This window comes from Haemaphysalis longicornis, unplaced genomic scaffold (assembly GCF_048455015.1).
Source record: "Haemaphysalis longicornis isolate Haplotype H1 unplaced genomic scaffold, Haemaphysalis longicornis Haplotype H1 scaffold_1, whole genome shotgun sequence".
Taxonomy (NCBI): domain Eukaryota; kingdom Metazoa; phylum Arthropoda; class Arachnida; order Ixodida; family Ixodidae; genus Haemaphysalis; species Haemaphysalis longicornis.
Window position 1 is genome coordinate 380,683,038 of NW_027526203.1, and position 11,748 is coordinate 380,694,785.

At 45.3% G+C, this 11,748-nt stretch overlaps 1 protein-coding gene across 2 annotated transcripts in view; it reads right to left on the reverse strand.

Moving 5' to 3' along the window:
* Bark (C-type lectin domain-containing protein bark beetle) overlaps positions 1-11,748 on the reverse strand; it is a 121,274-nt gene that overhangs the window by 3,429 nt on the left and 106,097 nt on the right. Inside the window, exons 8-15 of one of the 2 annotated variants that reach the window (XM_077686478.1) lie at positions 11,632-11,676; positions 9,835-10,098; positions 9,106-9,475; positions 6,021-7,915; positions 5,240-5,930; positions 4,664-4,821; positions 1,058-1,152; positions 533-740 (exon numbers count right to left, since the gene is read on the reverse strand). In XM_077686478.1, coding sequence (XP_077542604.1) covers positions 533-740; positions 1,058-1,152; positions 4,664-4,821; positions 5,240-5,930; positions 6,021-7,915; positions 9,106-9,475; positions 9,835-10,098; positions 11,632-11,676 — 3,726 coding nt within the window. The remainder of the gene's footprint in view (positions 1-532; positions 741-1,057; positions 1,153-4,663; positions 4,822-5,239; positions 5,931-6,020; positions 7,916-9,105; positions 9,476-9,834; positions 10,099-11,631; positions 11,677-11,748) is intronic. The other variant, XM_077686479.1, reaches the window with a different exon arrangement.

The following is an 11,748-nucleotide window of genomic DNA, read 5'->3' on the forward strand; positions in this document are numbered from 1 at the left end:
AGCGATATCCCTTTATCAAGATTCTACAGTATAATGTTGCCACATTTTCACCAATCCTTTTTTTTTCATTGCAAAGCTAAGTTCTGGTGTTTCTGGTGTTTCCAGTTGCATTTTCTGGTGTAAGCAAAATTTGAGCCATTAGGGCGATATTAAAAATGAGCGCATTAAACGTGTAAAGTTGACAGACACTGCTTAACATGGAGGAAAGAAGTGCTTAGCGGAGGACCTGACCACCCTCTTCATAAATCCGGAAATGCCACCTTAGGAGGCCTCCCTTTTTCCTTGTATTTTGCGCACACTCGCCACCACCTCCGCCTTTACTCACTTCTTGCAACGCACGGGATAGCTAGGGGCTCCTCCTAAGCTTTCCTTTCTGCCATGCCACATAGTTACTTTCAATAAGCCCTTACGCACTGAACTGGAAACTTGAAAAAAATGCCAAGAAAGTATCCCAGGGCCGAATGGGCTTCCCTTCTTTGTCCCATACAACTACGACCTTCATGAATGAGCGGCCCAGCACTTTGGCGCGTACCTCTTTCGCACAGGAAGGGAAGCCTGTCGTCGCAGTCATGGGCCCAGACACTTCCTCGGTAAAGAACAGCGCACTGGCCCAGTGGAATGTCCAGGGATTGCACCCAGATGCGCTCATAGAACCAGTCAAACTCTTCTTGCCACGCGCTGATGTATTGCACCAGTTTTGTTAGCTTCTGTTTCAGGTAGGGCATTGATGACGCGTCCAGCTGAAATGTGGGGAAAAGCAGTGAAGGCATGGGTCAATCAAGATGAAGAATAATAAGGACAAGTTGCATCAATAGGCTGTAAAGCTAGATACACTTGGCAGCTTTATTCAGCCATTTAGTTTATCTCAAATTGTGTGGTGCACGTAGTTAGCATGGGGGTAACACAAAGGGCAGTGATTGCTGCCCTAGCACATAAGCATTTTGCAGGAAAATGTTAATTTTTGGCCCATGAAATCGATGCTTCGTAATTACTGTTCTACAGGAGTATATGCTTCCTATGTGCACCTGTCTTGTTCGTGATATTATGTTTTGGTTACCTGGCAAAACTGTCTGGCTTCATCGTGTGTCATTGGACCTGGTATGTAGAGGAAGCAGGTGTCTTCTATCATCTCCCAGCCACCCATGCAGTTTCCTAGAGGGGAAAAAAGAGAGACGCTTCAATTAGCTGAAGCAACAGTGATGTTCATGCAAACCATTGATGTGCCTTTAGTGAAGGCTTTTACTCCTAGTAAGTAATCCAGAGCCTTTGATTCCAAGATTTGGCACGAGCCAATAAACAGTTGAGGTGCCAAATGTTGTACCTGTCTTGACTTTCAGGTTGTGATGGCACAATGGAGCATGCCTCTGTAGCATGCCAAGCTACAGAGCACTGGAGCAATCTGTGCACCATTCGCATAGCCACAGGAAGCTAAAGCTCTGAACACAGAGATGGCACTGTAATATTTTCATCGTATGCCCACTACAAAGCATGTGGAGATGAGCATGTACTAGCAAAATGCATGTATTGTGCACAGAATGGGTGTAATGCAATGGTGGCAAAGCCACCTGACACAAACCAGGCATTCCAACGGGGCCACCCCCTGCTGTTAAAACACCGCATCCCTGGGCCACCATGTAACTTGTCTGTTGCTACCAGACACTAAGGCAAGGCAAGTGCCAACTAACTGTGGCCAAGCTAACGTGGCCAGCTAATTGTACATCCTGAAGACCTGCTACATTCATCTTGGATTCAGCTGCCTGACACCGACCGACTCAGATGACTGGCCTTTTGGCTGCATGCCTCTGCTCGAGGATCAATGCTCTGCCATGCCTTTTGACAGCTTCTAAGCTTCTAACAGACCTGAAGTGTGGCTGCCTGTATACGTAGTAAGACTTGTTTTTCCCCCTGTTCCTTGTGCCATTTAATTGTTAGTTATATACTAATTTGGTGCTAATTTTTTTTTCTCACTGGTCACTTAGCTTTCCTCCTACTTTCCCATGCTGTCCTTTCCTTTCTGTACACTGTCTTGTGTGCGTAAATGGTGGGTGGCTCGCAACTTTCCTCAGGAACCAATGTTCAAAATGTTGCCATAGCACATGCTTGCGTATAATTCCAAGTTACACACTTTTGGTGGCACCTTTGGTACCTTAACGCCCTCCCAAGCACGACCAGTCATTTCTTGGCAACATCCATAAGTTGCAGCATAAAAAAACGCAGTGTCTAGAGTTACGTTCGACGTAACCCAAAATTGAAAACTAGTTACATCCGACGGAACTTTAAGCCAGTTATGTCCGACGTAACCCAAAATTCAAAACTAAAGTTGCGTCCGACGGAACCCAGAATTGAAAGCTAAAGTTACGTCCGGCAGAACTTTAAGCCAGTGTCTTGAGTTACGCCCGGCTTAACCTGTAAATGATAGAAGTTACGTCCGACGTAAGTGAAAATTAAAGAAAGGTACGTCGGACGTTCGCCGACCTCGAAAATCTTGGGGTACGTCGGAATAAAATCCCTTCTCCGATGAAAGGACTTTACATCGGACATACCCGATGCCCAGAGGCTAAAAAAAGGCCCGGCGGACTTAGCCAGTGGATGACTGTACAGACCCGTTGGATGCGCCCACAGGTGTATCCTGAGGTTGTGCTATGTGGTTCCCTTTGGAAATGCAAATCCAGTGCCACGGAGGAAAAGCCTCCCGTGTGGTCTCATGCGATTTACATCAGACGAGATTACCACTGGGATATTGTTCGTTCGAGTGTTCGTATTGTTAAGCCTCTGTTCAAGATGCGATCCAGTCTGGCTTCGTGGTGACAAAGTACCGCCTCACACTCGTGAACAGAAATCCTAGGTTCGAATCCCCCAGCCCCAGAACTTTCTTTCCTTCCTTTTTTTTTTTTTGAGACAATGACCATTGCTATGCATTTCTGCATCATGTTTAGAAGATGGACAGCAGTGGTACGTATTTCGTTGCTTTCATTACACGAAGCACTGCAACGATCGATCACACGATTTTTGGAAGCTGATGTGGAGCGGTACCATTTAGCTTACAATCCACACAGCGTAAAAAAAAACACAGTTTAAATTTGGGAACTTAGGACAGGCTCACCATAAACTCGTTACGAAAGAGGAACAAAAGTTAAATTTGTTACAGTGCACACGGAGTGAATGTTTCACAATTGTAGGTTTTCGATGAAACACTGTTTCGGCTGGTCAAGGAAGGACAGACTTGATTAAAGCAACACAGTCACAGATCACAAACTACACATGGGTTCTCTTTTTTTCGCGCCGTGTGCTGGGGAAAACTTAGGAGTGGCGGCTGGCACGTAGGAAGGTGCATCTTATAAAAATGATAGAAAAATGCATAGCAATGGTCAGTGTCTCAGAAAAAAAAAAAAAGGGAAAGACCCTAGGACTTGTGTTCACGAGCGCAAGGCGATTCCTCGCTGCCACGAAGCCAGGCAGGATCGCACCAACAGACGCCCAACAAGACGAACAATCGAGCGACCAAGGCAACCACACAGCACAACCTCAGGATACACCTGCGGGCGTGTCGGACGGGCCTGCACTGCCAGTCCGCCGTACCTTTCTTTAGCCTCTGGGCATCGAGTATGTCCGACGTAAAGTCCCTTCAACGGAGGAGGGACTTCATATTGATGTACCGTAAGATTTTCGGGGTCAGCGTACGTCCGACGTACTTTACCCGCTGGGGTCGAAATACGTCCGGCGTACCTTTAATTTTCATTTCCGTCGGACGTAACTTCAATATCATTTACAGGTTAAGCCGGACGTAACTGTAGACACTGGCTGAAAGTTCCGTCGGACATAACTTTAGTTTTCAATTTTGGGTTCCGTCGGACGTAACTGTAGACACTGCGTAAAAAAAAGGCTGCAATTCATTTACTTGAGCATGTTGTGTTGAGAGTATTTTTCAACTTCGCCACACAATAATTTAGTATGTTTGGTGTAATTGACAAAGTGCTTTTAAGCACTGCACACCAAAAAGATGCGTTTTTAATTAACAAAGGCCACATCGTGTGCTACGATGTTTGTTAGGGGTGACTGCTGTACTTTCAATATAAACACAAAAAACTTGGCACAGGAACACGGTGAACGCACTAGCAGATGTGACACTGACCCCAAACGAGAGACGGCTCGCAGCAAAGATCACCCACCTCTGCAACACACATTCTTTCCAGTGTTACTAGCACTGCAGAAAGTTCTCTTAGTAAAATACTAGCATGTAAAGTCTATTGCACATAAGCCTGAGCTACAACCTCTCACAATCTGCTGGGAAGTGGGGTGGACTTGGGTTCCTTAGGGCCAACATGGTTGAGAACCCCTTCAACTTAGTACAACTTCGATATTACAAAGGCCCATCAATGTTGTACTGCTATATTCAGAATATATAAAAACAGTTGCTTCTAAGAATTTTAACTTCTACCCAAAATTGTGAAGCCCACATGCAATGTTCTTATCTTCTAAAAAAATCTTTTTGAGCAAAAGTAAAATGATCATGACCAAAATCAGTTCACAGTGAATAGGCATGTGCTTTTTTTTTTAAGCTATGCTTGTGCGCTTTTGTTTCTCTTTAGAGTGCCCATTACAACGCAAGGCTGTTTAGCTAAACCACAGCAAATTTACTCTTAATTAGCACGTGTGCTCTTACCACTGATCACTGTGTCATTGTGCTCCAGATGCGGCTGAAATCGAACCTCGAGAAGCTCTGGCTGATCGCTTCTGTCGTAGATGCGTCCCACTACTGCAGATGTTTCTTTGAAGCCCCACCAGTTATTTGCAGCATCCACATAACTGCTGTTCTCCTGCCTGTTTGTTGTCAAGGGAAGAACACAACAACAGTGCACATTGTCAACACGCACGCTAGCCCATAATTTGTTTTTGATGCTGCCCTGTGGAATTAATGGTTCCAGCCTCTGCAAAGTGGGCCGGCAGATAATACAGCTTGCACAATTCGCTTGCACTTGCAATACCCACACAAGCAGGTTATGTATGCCTGTGCTGGCAGCAGCATTAGTGCTTTGCGAAGCACCAACGTAGCACCCATGCGTGTCATTTATGTATTTCATTATGGTCTCTGCGCTGTTTACCTTGTTCATCTGATAGTATTGAGCTGATTAAGTCTGAAGTTGTAGTTTCCTTTAAAGCAGCGAGAAAATTGTTATAGCTGTCAATAACAACAATTAGCCAAGTTTACGCATAGGCCAGAGCACAAGACTATACTTACTCGGTGTTATTTGCAGTGACCATTTCGAAGTAGTTGAGCCTGTTCAAGAAGTAGTTCTTGCTGAACTTCTGTCCGGAGCTCTCAGCGAGCACGGTGGCCTTGAGTTCTCGTGCAGAGGCTTCGTTGTCCCACAGCCAGTTGCGGTACACAAGCTGTCCTGAGGACTGAGTCTTCTCAAAGCCAAGGACACTTAGTTGCCGGTACCCTTCACTTTCGACAATCATGTTTTCACTAAAGTTGAATGTCACCTTCTCAAACACCACATTGTCCCTGAAGGCGGCACTTTCTCTGGCAAAGTAGTTGCGGTATACATGTAAATACTGGTACATGCCAGTCTCCCCGCTACGAACGTAAAGACTTTCTCTGTTTTTATTTTTAGTGAAGAGGTTGTTACGAACGTAGCCCTTTAATGCCGAAACTGAATTTGTTGAGCTCACAAATATTCTGAGACCTCCCTGATTGTGCATGAACAGGTTTCTCAGTATGTGCATCTCCATTGAGTTCTGTATGTCGAATAGGACAGCGGCCTCCGAGGAACTGAAGTTTCCAAACAGAGCATCACCATTGTCCTCGAAACGGTTGCTATGGAGGGTCAGGATGGGCGTTATTTCGCCTGCGCTGCGGTACGCAACAGCACCGCGACGGTTGTCGTAGAAGTACGATGCTGTGATGTTGTGTTTGCTGTCTCGAGCTGTAGTAACGGGAAAGAAAAAACCCATAAACACTTATAAGCACAATAGCAACAGACTGCCATGCATTTCGTATTTTCTAATGTCCTTACCTGTTATTGTCTGCAGTGGGATGGTCACCACTTCAGCAATGAATCCATTAAGGCCACTTGCTCCTGTTGCGTGAAGCTTTACACTCAGTGTGATTCCCTGTGACCTGTAGAAGGTGGTTTGGGCCATCTTTTGATTTACGTCCGCTCCCACACTGATGTGACCAATTCTTTTCACTGTGTTGTTGAAGACATCACCATCAAAAATGTTGATGCTGTCTGGATAAGGGGTGAACTCTGTTGAGTTGAAGAGGTTAAACTGGAGTATTCTGAAGCCCACTTTCTGTGATAATCGGGACTTGCTGGTGAAGATCTTGATGCACTCTACCGGGCGGTTGTCATACTTGTAGTAGAGCAGCACTCTTCCATCCACAGGGAATTCCTTATTGTTGTCACAGATGTCAACGAGTCCGAAAATGTTGTAAGGTATATCAACTGGGCCGAGAGGAATGTAATTCAGTCTGTCCGCTGTAGACGTCTGACCATTGAGAGTAAGGAAATTAATGCCGGTGCCGCGGTTATGAGTTATGTTCACGGCGTGGATGTACTGATAGCCTGGGGATGCTACAACGTCAATGCCGTTGGATGCACATTCCGAGATGTTCAGGTGTTCAAGGGTGACATCCCTGAGAACCACCTGCACAGCTGGCCCTTTCTCATTGTGCAGTATTCCTGCCTTGCGTATGTGGACGTTCCTGAGAGACGAGGTTGGCGGGGAGTAGAACCGGCTGCTCGCATACACGCCTCCACCCGTCGCACTCTGGGGCTTGTGATCTGGCACAGAAAACCGAATTCCACCCCAGAAGTCTTCTTCTGGAGTTGCCAATTCCTCACCACAGTGAATGTACACAAACTTTTGATCATACGGAGAGCAGGCGTAACTGTGCTCGCCATAACCGTTCAGGCGGAACTCACAGCTGGCGAATGACGGCTCGTGGCCGGTGCACTGTAGTGGGTGTGGCCATGAGTTAACGATGGACAGCTCTGTTGGGCCTAGATCATGCCTGTACCCTCTGTCGATCCATACATCGAGTGTCCCAAAACCGAGCTCGCGGCAAACAACTTCTGCATTTCGCTCTGTGAAGCGCTGGTCACAAACTGGAACCCACTGCAACGTTGTTGCGTTGAAGTACTCCAGAAAGCCATCTCTTCCCTGAGCACTGCAGGTTTGGTCGGTGCAGAGCCTGACAGATCTTCCTGGTGTTGCCCTCTTGTAGCGAAAGCTTTGCTGCGGTCGCTTGATGGGGCCCATGCGTATAGGAGACCAGGGCCTCCCCATAGCAGTGAGGTCGCCAAGCACAAGGATGCCAACACTGGGATAGAACTGCAACTCCACACCTTCCAGAATGGTCAGTGTTGCGTTAGGTAGAATGGTAAGATCATTCTTAACAATATACGGCGAGCTTCGCTGGTAAAGGGTTAGAGACTTGAAGAGGCGCCCGCCAAGCGGCCTTGATATGTCCATCCTGGATCCCCATTCATTTGATCCATCATATGTCAACAGGGGACCCTCAAACTCTTTTCGAGCTAAGTAAGGCGAAAAATCCGCTGCTGCATAGCCGTTCCAGTCATCGAGGTCGAAAACTCTGGAACTTATTTCTGAGGCATTCAAGGAACCCCACCAGTTCTCTGCAACATTTACTGCATTGTGTAGTGAGCTTGCGAAGACGCCAGCAAGGAATTCGTACTCGTGAGCTGGGTTGACCAGAAAGTTTTGAACGACGTTGATGCGCTGCACCCCTCGGATGCTAAGAGCATAGCTGCTTGGCTCGTAATGGTCTGGTGTCACACCCTTGCTTGCATCAGGATCATTGTTCTCAAGCACGTTGTAGTAAAAGTTGGCAGGAACGAGGCTGAATCGCTCAGAGTGACTCTCCAGCTTGAACTCAACAACGTACCTGGAAAAAAAAATGGTAGCAAAGGTTACAACTGTTTCACAGAAAAAACTATAGACTGAAAAGAAAAACCTACGTTTAAAATATTAAATGCATGACTGAAGCCCGCTATGAACCACAGCCTGCAAGAATCGTAAATGCCTTGACAGAAGAAGGCATCACTACTCAATCAGTACACAGTATTTTCGCTTGTATAACCCGCCCCTGAATATAATCCGGACCCCTACTTTCAGCCCGCTGGAAAAGAAAAAAAAAGTCTCGCGTACTGCCCGCACATCGGTACTGGAAAGGCTGCACCGAAGCTACTGCTCAAGCAACGCATCACATACTATGTAGACAGAAAAAGCGTATATTTAGCAAGTAGAATACACTGACTGTAGGGCGAAAGTCACAATTCATTGATAAAATTCAGTTGTTAGAGTGCACTCGTCCTTGTTTTTTTTTACTTGTCCTGGTATGTTTTGCACAGTCGCTGCCATGGAAGGCTTAGTCAGTGTTACTGCATAGAAGATTCACGGCACAATGCACATTGTCGTGAAGCTGCACTAAAGGAAAAACATTGCGTATTATCCGCACCCCTACTTTGTCACTGAAACTTTCGCATTTTTGGTGCGGGTTATATGCTCGAAATTACAGTAACTGCTTGTACAAAACAATTTAAATGGCATAGTTGCATAAGTGACAGTAAAAATTAGAGTTCTTGTACCATACAAAAATAGTTGAAAGCTGCAGAGATGCTATAAGGGCCCAGTTTTTAAACTTAATTTTGGCAACTTTAATAATTGGCACATTACTATTTTTGCAGTTGCAATGGAGTGCTCCAATGCAAGGAATTAGGTCTTCCCTACAAATCATCATTGTTGACATTTCTGAAGAAAAAGTTGCGGTTTATTTTAAGTCGGGAATGGAAAAAATATATATATACAGCCTTTGGCACACACACTGTTTCTGCCTGTGCAACAAACACCAAGACAGCTTTGCAAATTGCTTTCAGTCCTTCATTCAGTGTTGACATCATTAACAAATTTTCACTAATGGTGTTCCTGCGTGTATGCTATACGAATGCTCATGTGCAGTGCACAGCTTTCTGTGAGTGCGAATTCTGCTTGGAGTACTAGGACCCAAGTGAGCAAGGCCTTGCTGTAACAGCGCTTAACTCCTGCTGGTGCCATAGGTACCCAAATGACACTTACTTGCCCCTGTTGTTGCGGAACTCGTTCTTCCGAATGAGCATTTCTTTCTCCATGCCTGCCACAGTGAAGACTCCTTCCCCGGATGCACACTCGTTGTTTTCCAGTACGTTCCTGGTGGCATTGAAGCGAGCAAAGTGACCATCTATATGGAGTTTGAAGTTCTTGTTGCCCTTGAAGGTGCAGTTTGCAATCACCACACTGTGGGTGTAGTTCTCGTTGTAGTCCCAGACATACGGCAGTCTTAGGTCAATGCCACCATTGTTGTTGTAGAAGTTTGTCCTGTTCATTACCCAGTGGAAAAGGTTGTTGGAACTCCTGAGGTCTCTGCTGTAGTGGCTTATCCCTCCTTGGTTGTTGTAGATTTCATTGTCTGCACACAGAGAAGTTTCCCCTCTGCCTTTAGTATGGACTCCTAAATGTCAGTTTTGCAGCAACATTGACTCAAACTTCGTTTTTTAGCTTCACATACAGTGTGCTCTTGTAAACGTTTTGTCTAAGTGAATTTTTGTTTTGTATAGGTCTTCGAACAGACAAACTGAAAGCTTGATCTTAGCTGACCACATCATCTGAAAGAATTAAGCTAAGGCACTCAGCTTAGTGGGAGGCTACTGTGTATTTACTCCCTATGTCCTGCAAACACACGCATTAGTGGATAACACAGGCTGTGTTTGGCAACAGCTGGAACTGCCCAGCATGAATTTTCACCGTGCCAATGAGCAAGTGGCTTACCTGTGAGATTGTAGACTATTTCAGCCAATGAAGAGGTGAGGGGGTCCCATAACGGTGATGACACAAAAATGGCGCCTCTTTGGGAATCCACAATTTTGTTTTGCATCAAGTGAACTGTTTCATTACTGTAACGGTGGTAATAGAATGCTTCATCTGGGCTGACATCTCTGTTGTAATGGTTGCTCCCAAAACCCCAGCCACATCCTGTTATAGTGTTCCTGTGGATATTCAGGCTCAACTTGTATTCTGACCACTGGACTTGACCTGCAAAATCAGAAAGAACAGAAGATATATAATTACACATCACGTTTTTCAGCACTTTCTTAATTTTGCAGGCAGTTATCGGCTTTTACATTTATGCAAAAACTCAACATTTTTCTGGCATTCACTTTTTTACAAAATTCGTTTTCCGGTATTTTTGGTTCTTTGTTTTACCTGTAAAATTGCTTATGTGCATTTCAGTGTGGCAGAAACCAACAAGGAGTAGAGAAAATTTACCATCATAACCGTCACCAAGGAAGTCATTTACCGTCAAGCATGCTCATTTTTTATCTACGCATCTTCTCCACATATTTTTCTTATACTCGGTTAAACTCAAGAACGGCACCACCTCATGTAGTGTATCACTCCGCCAAAGCGCTGGACCCGTGACGTCAGTGCGCGCGCGTTTTGAAAGGGGTTTGCTATGAATGCGTGATATCGTCTGCCTTGCCTCACGCAGTTTGTTTGTCGTCACTGGAGTCGTTTATAAGCGTATTAAGTCCAAAAAATCACGGGAACGGCTCGCGCCATGTTCAAAATATTCCCAGTAACGCCCTACTTTCGCCGCGTGGAGAAACATCCGGCTACGGTTATAAGGCACAGCGGCAACTTCCGGTGCCGTTCTTAAGTTGTCACCGAGTATAGTTGTCATTTGCGGCTAAAAGAAGCTGCTATCCCTGTTAGCGCTCGACACCAAAACCAGAACCAACTTCAAGGTGTCATTCATGGGACATGGTCTGTCATAAGAACACCTTTTTGCAGATCATTGCGCTCAGTGCAGAACAGGTTCTCTGCAAATTATTTTTTTAGAAAAGACGGATGACACAATTAAGTCGGTTAGGTCCTGCTCTTCTGATTTCTACTGGGATGCATTGGGGCCAAGACTGCAATGTGTACTTATTGACGGATGGCAAACCAGCAAAAAAAGGGCGCAACACAAAAAAAAAGACGAGACAACACAACGCTGGTCCAGTGTTGTGTTGTCTCGTCTCTCCTTCCATGTTGCGTACTTTTTTCACTGGTTTCCCATCCCTCAATATGTACCAACTGGCCCGGGCCAGTTGGTCTGCACTTCTGCATTGCGTGCTCCAAACCTCTACAGCTGCAAGTTGCAGAAGTGTGTTGCATGCAGTTATAGCCACTGCACCCATCTGCCTTTCACAGCTATGACCGGCTATAAAATCCGCAAAAAATTAGAAAAAGGGAGGGAGGTCACAACAATAAGATAGAACAAATAAAAATAGACAAAATTTAAACTAAGAAAACAAAAAACTTCAGGATGTCATGGTCGCACACTATACAACCTTCCAATGGTTTTCCTGTTTTATTTTTCAGGAACACTCCAAAATGGCTGACCATTGTGGTGACAGCAGACATCTAAACTTTGTAAATTTGATGCATCATTTGCAACAAAAAAATAATCATTGGCAGGTAATTTTATTTCATGATAGGCGGCGGCAGTGGTTTTGTCCAAGCTTGACAGTCTAAAGATGAAGAAGACAGCAAGAAAAAGAATGGGACGCATTTGTTGCCCACCTGTTTCCTTGCAGAAAAACCCAGTACATGGCCTTCGACGAGCACCTGAAGCATATGCCAGACAAAAGCAAATTTACCAACAGCACAGTGACACTGCAACACAGAAGTCTTGCTAAG